Source organism: Microtus ochrogaster, chromosome X (assembly GCF_000317375.1).
Source record: "Microtus ochrogaster isolate Prairie Vole_2 chromosome X, MicOch1.0, whole genome shotgun sequence".
NCBI classification, from domain to species: Eukaryota; Metazoa; Chordata; class Mammalia; order Rodentia; family Cricetidae; genus Microtus; species Microtus ochrogaster.
Genome location: NC_022026.1, coordinates 40,449,747 through 40,468,756, shown reverse-complemented (window position 1 = coordinate 40,468,756; position 19,010 = coordinate 40,449,747). Strand labels below are relative to the sequence as shown.

At 37.9% G+C, this 19,010-nt stretch overlaps 1 protein-coding gene across 1 annotated transcript in view; it reads left to right on the top strand.

Annotated features, from left to right (window-relative positions):
* Positions 1–19,010, top strand: part of Arhgap6 (Rho GTPase activating protein 6) — a 257,159-nt gene that overhangs the window by 165,142 nt on the left and 73,007 nt on the right. The window contains exon 2 of the mRNA XM_026784884.1: positions 2,234–2,393. Coding sequence (XP_026640685.1) covers positions 2,234–2,393 — 160 coding nt within the window. The remainder of the gene's footprint in view (positions 1–2,233; positions 2,394–19,010) is intronic.

Below are 19,010 nucleotides of genomic sequence, written 5' to 3'. Positions count from 1 at the left end.
CACATTTTTAAATACTTTTTAAAAAGGGTCTGTAGTTTCATTTTGACACTTAGATAAAAACCAGTTTCCTTAGCTCTCCAAACCTCATATCTAAAAGGCACAAACATAGGCCAGCACTATGGCTCAGGGAGTAAATGTACTTAATACTGTCTCCGGAACATGAGTTCAATATAAGGAACCCCAGAATAGAAGAAAAAAACTGATCCTCATAAGTTGCCCTCTGACGTCCACATGTATTCTTTGACACACTTGTGGCTGTACACATACACGCATGCGCACATGCCAGCAAACAATCGTGAAGCAAAATTTAATCTCACAAACTCATCTAAGATTTCTCATCTGGGGAAAATGCAACTCACAGACAACATAACACCTCTGTGGATGCGAGTTAGGGGCACAACCAAAACCTGAGTCCCCAGATCTTAACTGCTTAAAATTGAGCATGTTCCAATAGACAGATGAAAGAAAAGAATATACTGGTCTTATACTTTTCATCAATTGACCAGGTATGTCAGTAGCCTACTCTCTTGGGGGTATATTTGCCAATTTATTCTTCTCCCCACATCACCCTCCCAAAGCCTGCTGAGAACATGTGACGTTCTTCATAAAAGTCAAAACCACTACTACCAACAAAATGCCCTCTTGGTTGTGGAGGAAATGCTGCCTCTTTGAATCCATGGCACTGTGTTTATTGTCTATGATTTGAGAATAACCTCTTCGGAAGCAAGGGATGGTGAGTTTCAGAGGAGTGGGAAGTCGTTTTTTTCATGGATCATCACAGTCTCCCAATCTTGGGTGTGCCTAGGAGGCACCACTCTTCTCAGACAGCAGAGGTGTGTAAGTACACACAAAATGAGCCGGGCGGTGGTGGCGCACGCCTTTAATCCCAGCACTCGGGAGGCAGAGGCAGGCGGATCTCTAAGAGTTTGAGGCCAGCCTGGTCTAGAAAAGCTAGTTCCAGGACAGGAACCAAAAAGCTACGGAGAAACCCTGTCTCGAAAATTAAAAAAAAAATAAAAAAATAAAAAAAAAATGTGCCCTTACAGTTGTAGGAAGACATGCCTAGATTTACTGGTGTAGAGCACATTAGAATCAAATGTCTCTATAAAGTTGAATCATTACTTATCATCTGTTTGTACTTATTTTGTTAAAAAACATGCCTCATGAAAGTACTATAAGTAGACATGGTGGTCACTATTTTGCCATAGACTTTAAAGTCATATACTTTTAGCTTGTTCTTTAGAATTTTGTGAAACTTATTCAACCTATATGTAAAGAGATATATATTCATCGCCTGTACCAGTACCATATTATTATAATTGTTGGTATTATATTACCGTAGTGATATAATGTTCCTTAAGCATATATTACATATGTGTTCAATGTTGAAATAATGCCCAGTGCTGTGTTTTGGGGACCTCCATCCACAGATAGAATTGACCATGCAGTAAATATTTTTTAAAATGAAAATCTTACATTTGTACTGAACACGTACAAATCTTTCTCTTTTGCCATTATTTTCTAAATGATACATTATTGTAACAATGATTTATATATTACCTAGGTAGTAAAAGAAATTTGGAAATTATTCAAATCATACAAAAGGATATATATGGCAATACTGAAAGTTTAAAATAAAAGTCTTGGGCATCTATATATTTTAAAATCCATGGGGACTGCTGAAGTAGATTCCACTGGATACTAAGTAGAAATTATATTGTTATATAGGATAATTTAGCAATATCACTTATTCAATGCTGCCATTATGTTATTGATAAAGTAAAATATGTTGGCAACCCCAGTGAGTTGGTAGAGGGATTAAAAAACACACGGCACAAACAATGATACACAGTACTCTCTCAAAACACATTTGTCCCCTATATGAGCCACACATGGTAGCAAGGACAAGCAGTTTTTCCTGTTATGAAAATACACACAAAAAACCAGTTTCTATATATACCTATAAGAAAAAATAGCCCCCTTGTGATCTCTTTCCGTGTGGTTTTCTTCAGATGAGAGTTTTTGACCCACGAGTCGTTTTAGCGAATTGTATTTTTGCAACCAACTAAGAAAATTCATGCTAAGCTAAGACAGAACTTGGTTTGGGGACAAGAGAACCAGCTGTAGAACACAAATGTGAAATGTGTTTGCCTTTGTCACTGTCTAAGAGAGAAGGAAGTCTGTGACAAATGAGGGAACTGTGTAACCCTTCATGTTTTCCCTCGGTCTGCAGGGTGACTTCACCTGGAACAGCATGTCTGGCCGCAGCGTGCGCCTGAGGTCAGTCCCCATCCAGAGCCTCTCGGAGCTGGAGCGGGCACGGCTGCAGGAAGTGGCTTATTCTCAGCTGCAACAGGACTGTGACCTGGGCTGTCAGATCACCATCCCCAAAGGTAAGGCCCTGTTCACACGTTCTGCCTTTCTGTGGGGGCTCTGAAGTCAGCCACCTGCTTTGCCAAAGCCACAGGCTGCAGATTCCTCTCACGCCTGGCATTAACACAGAATGGAAAGTACAGCTTCTTGGTGGGAGGCTTATATCCCCGTCTGTTTGGAAAGACATGTCCAAGCGGGACAGTGTACATGCCAGCTAGTTAAAACAAACAAACACACAAACAAGCAAACTAAAAACAGTTAAGTGAGATCTCAAAAGTCTTCGTGGCTTGACATTAACCAAGGAGAAAGCTTACAGAGGGATCAACGAAAAGGTCTGGAGGAAAAACTGGGCCTATCTCAGTTTGATTTCAAAATGAGCATCTGAGAAGAGTGCCTCAGATCTTTTAAGCTTGCAGGTTTGAGCTCATGCAAACAGAGAATCAGAGATAGCAGGGATGTGACTCCTTTTGCAGCCAGTCTTTCCTGGTGTGCCTGGGCACCACTTTGCTGCTATGACACTTGAGCACAGGCACACCTGCTTGCTAGTGTTTTGACGTAGGGCCTGGTTCCCATTAAAGCTGAGAATGGAACACCTGAATTCTTGTAGTCCATAGAAGTCTGTCTCTGAATGGTTGTCGTAATCTGTAAAGGCAGTTTTTATATTTGCATAAAGCAAAAAATACAGAATGGAATCCATAATTCATTATGCAGATTATAGTAAGCTTTTTCATAAGGAGTTTTGACTAATGTGTTTGAAATAAAAGCAAAAGCAGAATGAGGACAGCAAGTTTCTGAAAGATAGACATGTTGTGAGTATTTATCCATTAGATAATAAGTCCATGAATACATGTGTGTCATAGTTTATCTTAAAGTTCCCCAGACATTCATGTGTTGAAGGCTTTATCCCTATTGCTGAGGTATGGTTTTAGGAATGTGATTGGATCCCAAGGGCTCTGACATTTACCAGTAAGTTAACCTGATGCAATGATGACATCTATAGGATGAATGTGGCCTCTTAATCCCCAGGCAAACTCCCAAACAGAAGTTCTAAACAGTGTCAGATTCACTATGTGAATAAATTCCCCAATGAAAATAAACACAGCATCCAGTGTCTGGAACCGAAAGAAATAATACCATTCCTTATAAGACAGGAGACTCATTGGGCATAAAAACCCATTCAAACTCACATTTCCGTTTCCTGTCACTTTTGGGGGTGATAGTGTGGGATTATTTGTAGAGACTACAGCTTCCTGGTCTCAGATAAAGATACTCTGGCATACTCTATAACTTCAAAATTCATCAGAGAGAAGGAAGAAATTGAGGTTCATGGGGGTTGGGAAGTCACTGAGACACTGAGATAATCCTCTACAATGAATGACAGTGGAGAATTTTACCTTCGGCTAGAGCCATAATGACTAGACATTGGTTATATGGGCAAATATTCAGGTGAGTTAGAAGAAGGGAGAGGACCATGTGGAATTTCAGTTCATCTTGCTTCTGCTCTTCCAATGAAGTCAGATGCAGTTTTATCTAGGAGTAAAGATGGAGAGGAGGTCTTAGAAGTCTCAGAGAAAGAAAGAAAAATGGAAGAAATGGGTTCTCTAATGGACCAGCAATAATGCTGGATTTCAGAGAAGTTGAAGATCCATATGTGTTGAAGTAAGAGCGGCGGGGCTGAGTCCCCGGCACCAGGCTGCCCACATGGCTAGCTCTAGCTTATGCCCCGAAATAATTACACAGAAACTGTATTCCTTTAAAACACTGCTTGGCCCTTTAGCTCTAGCCCTTACTGGCTAATTCTGATATCCCAATCAACCCATTTCTAATAAACTGTAGCACCGGCCTTACCGGGAAGATTCTAGCCTACGTCCATCCTGGGTCGGAGCTTTATCCCATGTGCCTCAGAGAGCAGAGCTAGCCCCGCGTCCGCCCAGGAGATAGGAGCATGGCGTCTCTGCTCCAGAGCGCAGAGCTGTCGAGTCTGAACTCACTTCCTCTTCCTCCCAGCATTCTGTTCTGTTTACTCCTCCCACCTATGTTTTAACCTATGAGGGCCAGCCAAGCAGTTTCTTTATTTTTTTAACCAATGACCTTCCTCCATCACATATGCAATTAGTAGCTGGAAATTTCGAATGTGAAACAAACTTCCTGACATTTAAGCATTGTTAAAATAAATATACTTCATTTTTTATTTAAATACCTTAGCCCTAGTTAATCAAAGTCTCCTTCAATTAATTTTAGAATGGAGTTTAATGAAAGGAGAAAGGTCCATAACTAATTTAAAATGTGTGCATAATCTGCAGTACGATGACACTCAAAAGATGCCTGCATCTTAAACCTATGATTAACATAGTATCCCACAGGATAGGAAGAATCTTGCAAATGTGGTACAGTAGCATCCTTGAGATAAGGTAATTCTCTGACCTTGTCTGAAAGGGCCCAGACTAATCACACACAAAAAAAATTGTAAGTGAAGAAACTTTCCCAGTCATAGTTAGGAAGGAAAGGATTGTGGAAGAAAGGTCAGAGAAGTGAAATGCTATTGGCTTTGAAGATGAAATAAAGGAGCCATAATTAAAGGGACATATGTGGCCCTGGGAGATGAAAAAGTCATTGGAATAGATAGATACTCTCCTGAAATGCCCCAAAGGACTCAGTCCTTCCAACACCTTGATTTTAGCTCACAGAGATCCATTTCAGATTTTTAACTCCAGCATTGCAAAGCAATAAATTGGAGTTGTTTATTTCTAAGTTTGGGGTCATTTGTTACAGCGGTGTTAGAAAACCAAAATATTATCCAAGGGAATCATTAAAATAAGAGAATATGGGGTTTAAGTGAATATGAATGGAAGTTAGGGTGTTTGCTGTGGTCAGTAATACCAATATTCAGAAGTCTGAGGTAGGAAGATTGTGAGTTCAAGGCCAGCTTGAGCTACCTAGCAAGCTCCTGAATCAAAATAGGGGAATAGCAAACATTTTTTGTTGAAATAAATAATCAATAATATAAACATGCCAACTATTCCATGAATAATCTATAAATAGAATGTGATTTCAAATAGTAGCATCAATGTTAATTTTGGAACTTTCACAAAATTGGTCTGAAGATAATTGAAGTCTCTAATTGTATAAATACAGTCAGGGAGATCTAATCAACCTAACAGATTATCCTTGTTCATTTGTTAAAGTTTGCCATGAAATTCAAGCAGTTAGAAACATACTACAACTGATGCACAAAAAGTGGTAAGTAAGTAGGAGATAACAGTTAAAATGAATCAAAACATGTATGAGATTCTATTATATGACAAGCATTTATTATTTTTATTATTAGGGGGAATTTATAGAATGTTGTTATTTTGACGCAATGAGACAATCACTGAAGAAATAAAGTTGGATTGTGACCAGAATGAGTTGATGTAAAAGAAAGATTTGAATATAAAAATTGAAAGTATAAATGGATAAGAAAACATTAGGGAATATTGTTATATTATAAAGGGACCACTCAGAAAACACAGAGAGAAATAAAACCCATAACATAAAAGTCAGAGGGCTGGGGAGATGGTTCAATAGGTAAAGCGTTTGCCTCAGAACCATGAAAACCTGGATTTGACTCCTACTACCCATATAAAAGTCAGGCATAATGTCGAAAAGGCATGAACAAGAAGACTCTAGGAGTTTTGTAGCCAGTCAATCTAGGCAAATATGAACTCCATTTTCAGAAAGAGACCTTGCATTTAAAAAGTGAAATAAGGATGAGAGTGGTTGAGAAAGATGCTCAAGGCTGACCTCTAACCTCCACATACAAGCATACACATGTGCATGCAGACTTGCACGTGCATTCTACTCTTAAAAATAGAATCATTTGTGTGCCAAATAAATACATACAGTTTTCATCACACATTTGCTGAATTAGATGTTAACTGATAACTTCAAAAGAAGAAAAAAATCTAGATAAAATGCAAATAAATTACACGCAGCTCACAGAAAAATGCAATAAATATAAAAGAATTAAAAGGCACCATTATATTTATTGGAGACACACAAGCTCAACAGTAAGATTTTTTTTTCTCAAACTGTCACAGATCCAAAAAGTTGGATACTGTATTTCATAGGTAAATGGATGTTTTTCATACACGGTTGATAGGGGTGTAAAATATTGAATTCCAATTTGACATTCCAATTTGAAAGGGCACATCAATTCTTTTGACAACATTGGTTGTATCTAATATACTCAATGAATTAGCTAAGCGAGGCTAACAGCTTGATGATGCTTTCCAAAAAAATGTCTTTTTTTGCTCAAGCATCATTCAAGGGAGATTTGTCAAAGAAACAAGAAAAGTTGATTCTGCTCCACGCAGCTACACAGATGCAGGCTTCTTGCATCCTGTGGCCTGTCCCTTCCTTATATTTACTGATCTGGTAGAGATTAAAAATACGAAATAACCAATGCACATTTTCATAAGCTTTATAAAAATGAGATTGCAGCTTCTAAATATAATATTTAAGATGCAGCAGCTTTACAAAAGCCTAGAGAACATAAAGAAATTTTTAGTGGCTTTCATCAGAGAGTTTCCAGCAGTAGTAATATTTATCAGTTTTTTCTCTATCAGACATAGAGGAATTGCCACTATAGAAGCAACCAGGAATGATTTCTGACTGTTCAGATCACTACATTTGCGGGGTCTCTTTAATCAGACTAACGAGTCTATAAATAACACAGATTTCACTATCAGAATTAGGAAGCATATATAGAAAGATTTTAAATACCGTGTAGTATGTTACGTTTAAAGAATATTTGATAGCTTCTTAGTAGCAGTGGTCAAAGCAGGAGTTGGCAAGTGAACTAGAGTGGGTCCAACCTAAGTCACAGCTAAGGTTTGTAAACTAAGTTATATTGGAAAATAGACATGTTCATTCATTTGCATAGCATGCATGACTGCTTTTACTTCACATCACAGCTGAGAGGTTATAATAAAAACCAGAGAGGTGGCTCAGTGGCTTAGAATGCTTACTGCTTTTTCAGACTACCTGAGTTCAGATTCCAGCACCTATGTCAGGGTAGCTCACAACTGCCTATAACTCCAACTCTGGGGGATCTGACCACTGCTCTAGCCTCTGTGGGTACACACACACAATTGGCAGATTCTGACAATACACTTGCATTTGTGACATTTGTGTTGCTTGGTCTTCTTGTGGGACTCCTAACCGCGGAAGCAGGAGCTGCCTTTGAATCTTTTGCTGACTTTTGGAAATCTATTCCTTGTATTAGTTTGCCTTGTCCAGCCTTAATACAACGGGAGGTGCTTAGTCTTACTGAAACTTGATATGCCATGTTTTGCTGATATCTTTGGGAGGCCTGCCCTTTTCTGAATTGAAATGGAGGAGGAGGAGTGGATGGGGGGGTAGACGGGAGGTGGTAAGGAGGAACTGGGAGGAGAGGATGGAGGGAAAACTATGACCAGGATGAAAATCAATTAATTAATTAAAAAATAAAACCAAGCTTTAAGAAAAGCCCAATAAAATAAAACTAAAATAGCAGAGTTGATAAATATGATTGAAATATATAATGTTCTTGTATGGAAATAGCAAAATGAAACCCCTTATTTTGTACAAGTAATCTATACTATTATCAAACAAAACCATATCTTATGTGCAGTAATAATGGCTATTTGAGCCTTTATAGAAAAAAATGTTGATGCTTAGTTGAAGGTAAAATGAAAGGAACTAGGTGATTTTTTTTCCACAATCAGTATAGGATATTACCGTAGGTGGGGTGGCTTAACCTCATTGTATTTAAGTCTTTAAAGAGAAATCCTTTCAAAAGAAATAAATTGCATATTCATTTTCTTAAATTAATTTGCAATTTTTATTTCCTTTCATTCTTGTTTCAGTTAATATCTGGTATAAGAATTGAGAAAGATTTTGCTTATGAGTTTTAAAAATGGTATTAAATAGTTAATGGTTTAAGAATCTGAAGACAATTCCAGGACAGGCTCCAAAGCCACAGAGAAACCCTGTCTCGAAAAACAAAAAAAAAACAAAACAAAAAAAAAAGAATCTGAAGACAATAGTCTAATAAAGAGTGTTCCAAATTTTTTTTAAAAAGCACCGTAACACCTCAAAATGACTCAATTATCTGGCCACCTTATGAAGCATATCTTTGTCATTATCCTTTACAAAACCCAATATGCAACTCAATGAAACAACAAAAATGTGTGTTCTTGGCATGCCAAGAATACCGTGGCTGCTTTCAGTTTGTGACTTACATGTTGATTTAGAAAGTTAGAGTAACATGGTTAGATAAGAGAAGCAAAGTTCTTTCAGTAGTTCTCAAGTTATGGGTTGTGCCCTCTTTAGGGGTCTAACAATCGTTTCACAGGAGTTACTTAAGATCATCAGAGAACACAGACATTTATACTACAGTTCATAGCAGTGGCAAAATTACAGTCAAGAAATAGCAGCAAAAATAATTTTATGGCTGGAAGTCACTGGAACATGAGGAAACATAGTAAAGAGTCACAGCCTTAGGAACGTTGAGAACCAATGGCTTAGCTTGTCATGTAGTAATCTGGATAGCAAAGGTCTCCTGCTCTGTGTTATGCTATCTTTGCTGGAAACATCCAGGTGTGATGTGTTCAATCTCCCTGTAGAAATTTCTGGTGTGCATAAAACCCAACCTGTATCATGGACCAGAATCCAAAATCTGAAAAAAAAAAAAAAATTCCAAAGGAATCAGCACTATCAAATTTGTACGACTTCTAGGCTTGGAAGTCCTCAAAGAGGGTTTCTGCTGAAAGGAGTTTTGGAACTGATGGTGCCTTCTTTGTGTCCACCATCCTTTCTGTGGTCCTCCCACAGAAGCTCGTTACTTCTCATGGGACTGGACTATATATCATTTCCCTTTGAATCTAGAACACCAGATACAGGGAGAAGTGAGTGAGCGTGTGCCTTCTCTTCTTTAAAGTTAAGCTTATCCCTTTACTCTTCCCTACCCTTGCAAAAAAAAAAAATCCATCACCCTTCTTTCTTCTTCCCTAATATCTTCAGGAATGGGTTTGAAGTTACCTTAATGATTTCCTGTAGCTTCACCCTGTACTCATTTTCCAACTTTAATTGATGGTCTCATGGGTTAATGTGAGGTTTAAATGTAGTAACAACCATAATGAGTTGAAAGCATCTCCTGGCATCTCATCCATTCTCCATAAAAGCTATCTATCTCCATCAGCATAATTATCATTGTCAACATTGCTCTATCACTTTGTCATGCATCTGCCCTCAACCCTATATCTCATCTTAATTATAGTCATGAGCCTATGTTTGCTTTCTTTAATTCAGGATTTCTACACTGTTTTATCACACCTAAAACCACCAGAGTAATCATCAACCATGAAGCTTCTATTTTATTGAAAAAAAAAAAAACAGTCTCAAAGTTTCCTGGTGCCTACTTATCTCACTGTTGAAATGGTTTATAATACTATTTAATATAAAAGAAGAAACCCATTTAGATAACAGTCTATTATGATGATGATGAACCAAAGATTTAAGTTTATGCTCTTGGAACAGAAAGTTTTAACATTTGTCTAAAATCTACATTGAGTAATAAATACACTTTATATCTCATCTATATGATATATATCAATTTTATTTATTTTTATTTTTTTAATTTATTTATTTATTAAGGATTTCTGCCTCCTCCCCGCCACCGCCTCCCATTTCCCTCCCCCTCCCCCGATCAAGTCCCTCTCCCTCATCAGCTTGAAGAGCAATCAGGGTTCCCTGAGCTGTGGGAAGTCCAAGGACCTCCCACCTCCATCCAGGTTTAGTAAGTTGAGCATCCAAACTGCCTAGGCTAAAGTCTTGACATCTTGAACAAAGTTCTCATCACTGAAGTTTCTAAAATATTCTGGCATCTTTCAAAGATTCTAAGGCTGCCTTGTGATCACTGCCTACAGTAAACTTGATAATTGCAAACAATGCTCCATCCTTGAAATATGATCAAGATTTTCCGTACTTATGTGGAATTCATGGGTAAAATAAAATTAAATAAGTATCCATTAAAACTAATTGCTGTTTCTTTAGCTATTTAAACATTTTAAAACATTTGAGATCAAAGTCTCAAGATTATTTAATTTTTTGTACTTAGTATTTACAAGATGTTTACAAAGAGAAAGCTCTGGAAGAATAAGTTTAAAAATTTGTTGTTTAAGAGTAGCAAACTATAGCTCATGAGCTACCAGCTCAATGCTTGTTTGTATAAATAAAATTTTATTATTAAAACCCAGACATGTCCATTCATTCCTTTACTGTCTGTGACTTCATTGTAAGGCTACAATGATGGAGTTAAGTAGGTTCAACAGGAACTGGGTGGCTCACAGAGTTAATAATATGTTTACTGTTTTGACCTTAATAGGAAAATCTTGACAACCCTTGATTTAAATTGTTACTATTAACTTGATATAGTAATTCATAGCTACTATCTGTGTAGTTCAACTATCCTATTCTATTCAGTTTAACTTCTTCGTTATTTGAATTTAATTTTGTAATTGGGTGGTTTTGAATGGTGAGAACTTTATATTCTCAGATTTTAGTGTTTATACACGTAAATAGATTTTTTTTCCAAAATGAGATAGTCACTTCTTTAGTAGAACTAAATACAAAAGTAATGTTTTATGAATTTCTTAAACAACTAATGTCACCATATACTCATATATATGTAAGTAGTGTGCCATATATTTATAGACATATTAATAGTGTGTTGAATAGATGATTTTAATAAAGAGATAATCTCCAATATGGATTAATTATAATTTTATTAGTACTATCTGATTTTATGGCTGGCAAGATAGAAACATTTATCTGAAAAGAGTTGCTTATTTATAGATTTAGATTTATTGGCAATCTGACTTCCCTCCTTCTACCTACCATATGTCAAATACACACAAATTCAAAACATCTGTGTAAGTAGACCCGGCATGACATGTCTGATGGACCTAGAAGTACAAACTCACAAAACTCCCACTATTAAGATCTCCCCCTATTAAGATTCGTTATTTACAAGTTATAAAAGCTCAATTAGAAATCGTTTAAAGTAGTATCTAACTTCATGAAGAGTCCAGGGATAAGCTACTTCCACATCTTGAGTGGCTTTCTATCTTTGCTGTTATCAGTGGAGCCCCTTGCTGCTTAGCTGACTTTCTTCATCATCTTGGAATGGCTGCAGCAACCTCTGGCATTGTTATGCTTATAGGAGCATCAAGTGATCAGGAAGGGTACTGACTTCCCAGGGAGCGTTTTTTTTTTTGTTTTTTTTTTTTTTTTTTTTTTTTTTTTTTTTTTTTTTTTTTTTGTTTTTTTTTGTTTTTTTTTTTTAAGAAGGGAGAAGCATTTCTACTGTTGTCCCATAGTAGACTTCTCTCCCTTCTTACGCCCAAGAACTGAAATACCTCCAGGTTCCTAACTAGGTACTGGCAATCAGGACTATATCGTAGGGATTAGCTTGAATTTATAGAGTGTTTTGCCGAGGCTGGAGTGAAGAATCATCCCAGGAGGCATGAAGTAACAAAATGGGGCAAGGATGAATTAGAGAGAGTGGAGGAAAGAAGGTAAACATTGATTTGGTAATGATATCATCTACCTCTGCATCCAGGTGATGGGGAAGAAATTGGTCTAAATTTTTATACAATTGTGTCATCTTTCCAGTTACTCTATCTAAGAGAGTTATTTTTATGGGAGTAACAGGCAGAAATTCTTAGGAGTTGCCAAGATTTAAAGTTCATGGCTTATGGCTATCTGATTGGCTTGTCCATTATGAAACAAAAGCAAAGTAGGAGGAATTAGTCTCTTACATAGGTCAAAAAAAAATAACACTCCAAATAGGCACAACTCTCAGACTCCATTTTATTATTGTGAACTACAGGCTTTGGCTTTGACACAAATAATGGTGAAATTCTATAACTTGGGCTCTTTTTTTTCTTTAAAAAAAACCATAGGGTCTCATGTAACCCAGGTTTGTCTCCCTCCCTATATAACCAAGGATGACTTTGAACTTCTGATCTTCCTCTATTTACTTCCCAAGTACTAGAATTGTAGGCCTGTGTCAACACCTCTGGTTTTCTACTAGCTGGAGATCAAACCCAGGGCTTCATGAATCCTAGCCACCAACAGAGCTGCATCCCCAGTCCCTACCCCTGGATTTTCTTCTCTTGAGTTAACAATTCAAGGTGTCTTTGTAGATGAGTGCGATATTTTTAACTTGTGGTCTCCTTCCTGCTCCCCTTCTTTTAAAGTCCACGAAAGAAATAAAGCCAAAAGAAATGATTTGATAAAACCTTTTTCTGGTTTGATGTTTAGAAACTTCTCTATCTGAAAACTAAGTGTCTGCTTAGACTAAGTTAGTAAGTATCCTTTTCTCTGTGAGGGTAATGAGATAAAGGATGCAAATTGAGAAGCAGCAAAGAATAGGTTAGCTCCCAGCTTTGGAAAAGAAGTAGTAAGCCGTCTCCTTTTGGATATGTGCATATGACATTTTGGTTTTTTTTTTAAAATCTTTTTTTAAAACTCATAGAATTTAAATGTGAAAAAAAAATGATAGTGAGAAAAAGGTCCTTCTAGGGTATAATTTGATCACGACCACTTGTTGAAGCAAGGAGTCATTACAAAGAATGCCTAGTTAAGGAAAAACCATAGCTGGGCTATTAAGCTGACATTCAACTCCTAAGAGCAGCTTTCCTACCTCACATTTTGACCAAATGAGGAGACATGCTTAATAACTCAAATTTCTTAACGATTTTGTAAAATAGGAAAACACTTGCTTTGAGATCCAAGAATCTGCAGGAGTTATTTGTCCTTCTTGAATATCATAAAGAAAAATTTTAGAACTAATTGTCCTAGCAAAATAGTTCACACAAAACAGAAAAGGATTTCTTTTCTTAGTATTTAATTGAGCTAAAAGCATGGTGACCTCCGACAGTTCAGTCTCATTACAGCAGTAAGAAACTCACGGAACGTTCTTATTTTGTGACCACAGATTTGTTAACTTTACCACTACTTCAGCATGTAAACTATGGAGGTCAGTACATTTCACAAGTGCTTGGGGGAGCCTGCACTCTAAAAAGAGGCATCTCTATTGCTTAAGAATATCATAAAATACTCCCTCCTCCAGGGAAATAGAGACACTTTGAAAACAGATTCCAGAAATCTGAGTCCACATGGTACTATAAGGATGAAGAAACAAAGCCTAATTCAGTAGAATTTGTGCCAAGAGAAATGACACCATGCCCATATTCCAACATGCCTTCTTCTGTTTAAATTATAATTGATATTCTGAAGATAGGATGATAGAGAAAGATATGTCTTGTGAAATAAAATGTCTTGATGATGCCATACCTGGGCACATACAAACATGCCCAATTTTCAGACAATGTTGAATACATGGTGGGGCTATGTTGGACTTAAATGTTTTTTTTTTCATATTTTTAGTGTAGGCTGTTTTTCTTTTCCAGTATTTTTATTTTCACTCTCCAGAACTCTGGTTCCCACTGAAGGAGCTACACGACACTCTGGAATCTGTTATAATATCATGTCTGCTCACCAATACAAGGCTTATCCAATAAAACAGGGGTTTTCAAACTATGGGTCACAACCGTTTGGGGGGGGGTGTCAAATGACCCTTTCAAAAAGGTTGTCTAAGACCATCCTGTAAATCAGATATTTATATTATGATTCACGATAGTAGCAAATTACCGTTATAAAGCAGCAATGAAAATAATTTCAAAGGTGGAAGTCACCGCAACATGAAGAAATGAATTAAAGGGTTTAGCATTAGGAAGGTTGAGAACCACTGAAATAAGGGTTATATTACTAAAATGAAAACATTCAGAGAGTAGGAGAGCCAGAAAAAAAAAAAAGGATTTCCTAAGCCCTTTAGTCACCATGTGATTTATTGAGGAAAACACCACCAACATGGAAAGGGTCCTGAAAAGAGTAACTTTATCCCCTGAGGATGGGAGTAAACACTAGCCTTTGCAGGCATACTTGGGGTCATCCTTCACTCTTCCATCGTAACACCTAGTTAAATGTTCACGAAGGCATTTCCTTGTTTGGTTTTAGTCAGCTTTTCCCAGATCTATCTCTGACACTAAACTCTTGAATCCCTCAGAAGAACAGATAGTGGCTGTTCATCGAAGTTTAACGCTCAGCATTCAGCCTCTCCAACAGTGATGAATGGGTGGGTGCCTAAAAGGATGAATGATGAATCCGCTGTCTAGAGAAAAGATGATATGTAAACATATAAGTATTATGCCGTAAATAATATCCTGAAGCCATTAAGACTAATTATGTGCTAGGATCAACCTGGAGAAAATTTAAAACAAAAACTTTTATGTTCAAATGGAAAAGACACCTCTACGTTAGCTCTTTTCCTAAATATCTAGGCATCCCTAAGCCATTTCTTGGACCACAGCATTGCCAGTGGTCCCATGAATCTCCCTTTCATGGGCAGCTGATTCCCCTTTGCTACCAGAGATGTTCTCCTTCTGTTTCTTTATAAGGGCTTTAAATACAGAGAGGGCAACTTAAAGTACAAGGGGCAGTTTGGAATTCATTCCAATGTCTCATTTTTTTCTGGCTTTCCCTGGAATGTTGGCTGCTCTGCTCCTATCAGCACCTGTTTTCCAGGGTGGACTTACCAGGAAAATTTAACTTACATGGATAACGTTTATCATTGGAAAGTAGCAGATGTTGAGCATGGATACAATGAATGGTTCCCTGGGACCACTAATAATATAATTACTTCTTTAACAATACTGCTGTTGCACACTATAAATAAAATACAGCTTTTAGTCTTTGCCTCTCCTTTGTTTTGAAAGGTCTACACCATGAGGAAAAGAAACCATGGATTTTCAAGTTAGTAAGGAATAAAACAGTATTAAACAATTATTTTGAGATAGATCTTACTGCATAGACCAGGCTGGCCTCAGACTCACAAAGCTCTACCTGCCTCTACCTCCCAAGTTCTGAGACTAAACATATGCAGGACCACACCCAGCCTGTGTTAAATATATTTGAAAATATCATATTTTATATAACTCACTTGTAGTTACACAAATCCATATATACATAAATATATGTGTTTTATATGTATATATAAGGCAATAATTTGGTTAGCAGTATAGACGTAAGATGATTACAAATATTTCTGTAGAAATTGGAGTTCAAAGGAACATGTGAAAAAAATAACATTTGTATGTTTAGTCAGCCACCTATGAAACCATGACTAGAACCATAAAAATAAAACAGACTGTGACTCTTAGCTGGCCACTCCCTTTTTAGCAAGTATGTTTCACCAAAATAGAAGCCATAATGAATGTTTTGTGTCAGCTTGGACACGTGTTTTTCTTCAGATGAGGGAGATGGCAATAGCAGATTATTTCCATAGTTTCAACCAGGTCAGGAACTATGGCTTTGTGAGTCATCTCCCTTCTTGCCACAAATTTGAGTTCCCAATTCTGTGAAACACCTCAAGAAGCAGACCAGACCTCCATTTTCTCACACTTAACAAATAAAGTTTCAACCTTTACTCAAAGACCTTACGCAAAACAGTTGGTATCTGAGAAAAAGGCTTTTAAAGGCCATTTTAATTTTTTGAATAATTTTTGACATAATCGAAAAGTTACAAAATGATACAGCACTTTATTTTGAGCCTCTGCCTGTTTCCCCCAATAATATATTATAATAACTTTGATATATTGCCATCAACAAGATGATAGGCTTGATTAATATTTGTGTCAGTTTTCTGCTAGCATCCATGACACTGCATTCCACCGACTTGGGCATCTTTTCTTTGTTTTAAATAAACAACTTTTCTCGGTCCACATAGCCTCTGTAAATAGCATTATGTGTTTTTTTTTATAGAAAAAAAATTTCCGCCTCCTCCCAGCCTCCCATTTTCCTCCCCCTCCTCCCACTCCTCTCCCCCTCCCCCCACTCCTCTCCCCCTCCCTCTCCAGTCTGAAGAGCAGTCAGGGTTCCCTACCCTGTGGAAAGTGCAAAGTCCTCCCCCCTCCATCCTGGTCTAGGAAGGTGAACATCCAAACTGGCTAGGCCCCCACAAAGCCAGAACAAGAAGTAGGATCAAAACCCCAGTGCCATTGTCCTTGGCTTCTCAGCAGCCCTCATTTTCCGCCATATTCAGAGAGTCCAGTTTTATCCCATGCTTTTTCAGTCACAGTCCAGCTGGGCTTGGTGAGCTGTCTCCGTGGGTGGGTGCACCCCTTGTGGTCCTGACTTCTTTGCTCATGTTCTCCCTCCTTCTGCTCCTCATTGGGACGTTGGGAGCTCAGTTCAGTGCTCCAGTGTGGGTCTCTGTCTCTGTCTCCATCCATCGCCAGATGAAGGTTCTATGGTGATATGCAAGATATTCATCAGTATGGCTATAGGATAGGGTCATTTCAGGTTCCCTATCCTCAGCTGCCCCAGGAACTAACTGGGGATATCGCCCTGGGCACCTGGGAGCCCCTCTAGGTCCATGTCTCTTGCCAACCTTAAGATGGCTCCCTTAATTAAGATATGTGCTTCCCTGCTCCCCTATCCAACCTTCCTTTATCCCAATCATCCCGTTTCCCCAAGTTCCCCCCATCCTCCCCTTCTCACTTTTCTCTCCCCATCTCCCCTTACCCCCCTCCCACCCCACCCCCAAGATCCCAATTTTTTGCCCGGCATTATGTGGTTTTGAAAAAAGCACTATGGTATCTTTCCTGGGAGTTGAGTAGCATACCACCGCCCAATGCATACGTACTTTCACCCGCATCTTTCCACACAAGTAAGGAAGGGAAATTAGAAGGCTATTTCCTCCAGGGACTTGTTTTAATCCTAAAACCTATAGTCTTTAAGCATTTGGTACAAAGATCACTAACTATAGGTAGATTCTCATTTCTTTATAAATGGAAGGGAAATGCTCTTCTTCCTTAAATTCAACCCAATAGTTAAAGCACTAATAATTTGTAAATATTTTGATATGGTTCTGTTTAAAACAGAAGTAGAGACTGGGTGCCATTTGTTTGGGAGAACATGAAGGTTTCCTTTATATTGTCTGTGTATATTGCTGTCCTCTCTACATAGAATTATTAAGAAAGCAGTGATCCTCAACCACAGAAACTGTGTTTCCTGTGGTCATGACCAGAAACATCATTGGTAGCTGCAACAGAATATGAGTGGATGGTCTGGCAGCTAGTAAATAAGGGCAGGGAATGTAACCTATAATACACAGGACAGTTGGCAACAATAAAAAATTACCTGGCTACATATGTCACTAGTGCTCAGACTGAGAACCCATGGCAAAGACTATGTGTAGTTTCTAAAGGGTCACTTCTTACTTTACCACCCACAAGTCTCTTTTTATATTTTTCCTCACTTTTTCCACTAAGTTCTCCACATTGCCTATGACTTTCTTTGGTTTACTTTCTCTAAGAGTATATTTTTTTCTGGTTCAACTAAATAGTGATGCAGCTATGGCTGGGAAACAAGGGAGGTAGTGCCAAAATCATCCTGCCAAATTTTTCTCAGCAGAAATTGTTCTAAAGGACTAAACAAGTTAGAACCTCCTTTTCAGGCTCGAATGGGTTTGAAAATTTCAGTGCCTGCCAGATACTACAAATGAGTGTAATAGCTCAGGGTCAGGTGCCTATGCTGACTTGAGGTGGGTATGAGGAATATTAGCCATAGAGCTTTTCTGCCTTTGTTGAGAGGCTAAAACTCCAGATCTGTGTGGGAAATAACCCAGATTTTATAGCAGTTCTCAGCTGTTAAAGATCATTGTACATTGGTGTTCAGGTGCACAGTAGCGGACTGTATGTGGCTTTTTTGTGCCCACTGAGCTATATTCTTGACTATATCTGTGATAGAACCAAAGGAGACATTTGGCCCTGGCAGCAGGTGCCTACTAATACTTTCTTTGCTTTCATTTCATCATTACGGATATGTATCCCCTTCTCTTGTGTTAGTCAGTTTTCATCACTCTTACCAAATACCCAAAAGGGGGCCAGAGAGACTGCTCCACATTTCAGAGCATTTGTTATTTATGCATGGCACCCAGATTCAGTTCCCACACTGATGTGAAAGCCTTGTTAGCCAATTATCTTTAAGAGGTGGATCCAAGTTAAGGTGTGGCTTTCTGGGACAGGAAATAAAACAGGTGCACAGCCCAGGTGCGCTCTCTCTCTCTCTCTCTCTCTCTCTCTCTCTCTCTCTCTCTCTCTCTCTCTGTGGTTCCCTCACATTATATATTATTCTTACCTCTGGTCAAGATACTTATACATTGTTTACATTTTGAGGTCATTGTCCTGATTTGCTGCACATTTGTTTATAGATTATTTAATATTCTGACATGAAGTCTTAGTCTTTTAAGTTATACAGGTATTAAATATTATAGATTAATAGTTGTTCATGTTTGTTATACATATAGTCAGATTAATTAGGTTCTTTAGATACATAGAGATTGTATTCTGCCTACATAGTTAATCTTCAACCACTTCAAGGATCTGTAGAACATGGCATTTAAATAACTTAGGATTCTGTTGACATGACACACAATTGCTCCTGACAGCACCCATCTATTCCTGAGATAATGTTGAGCACCAAAGACA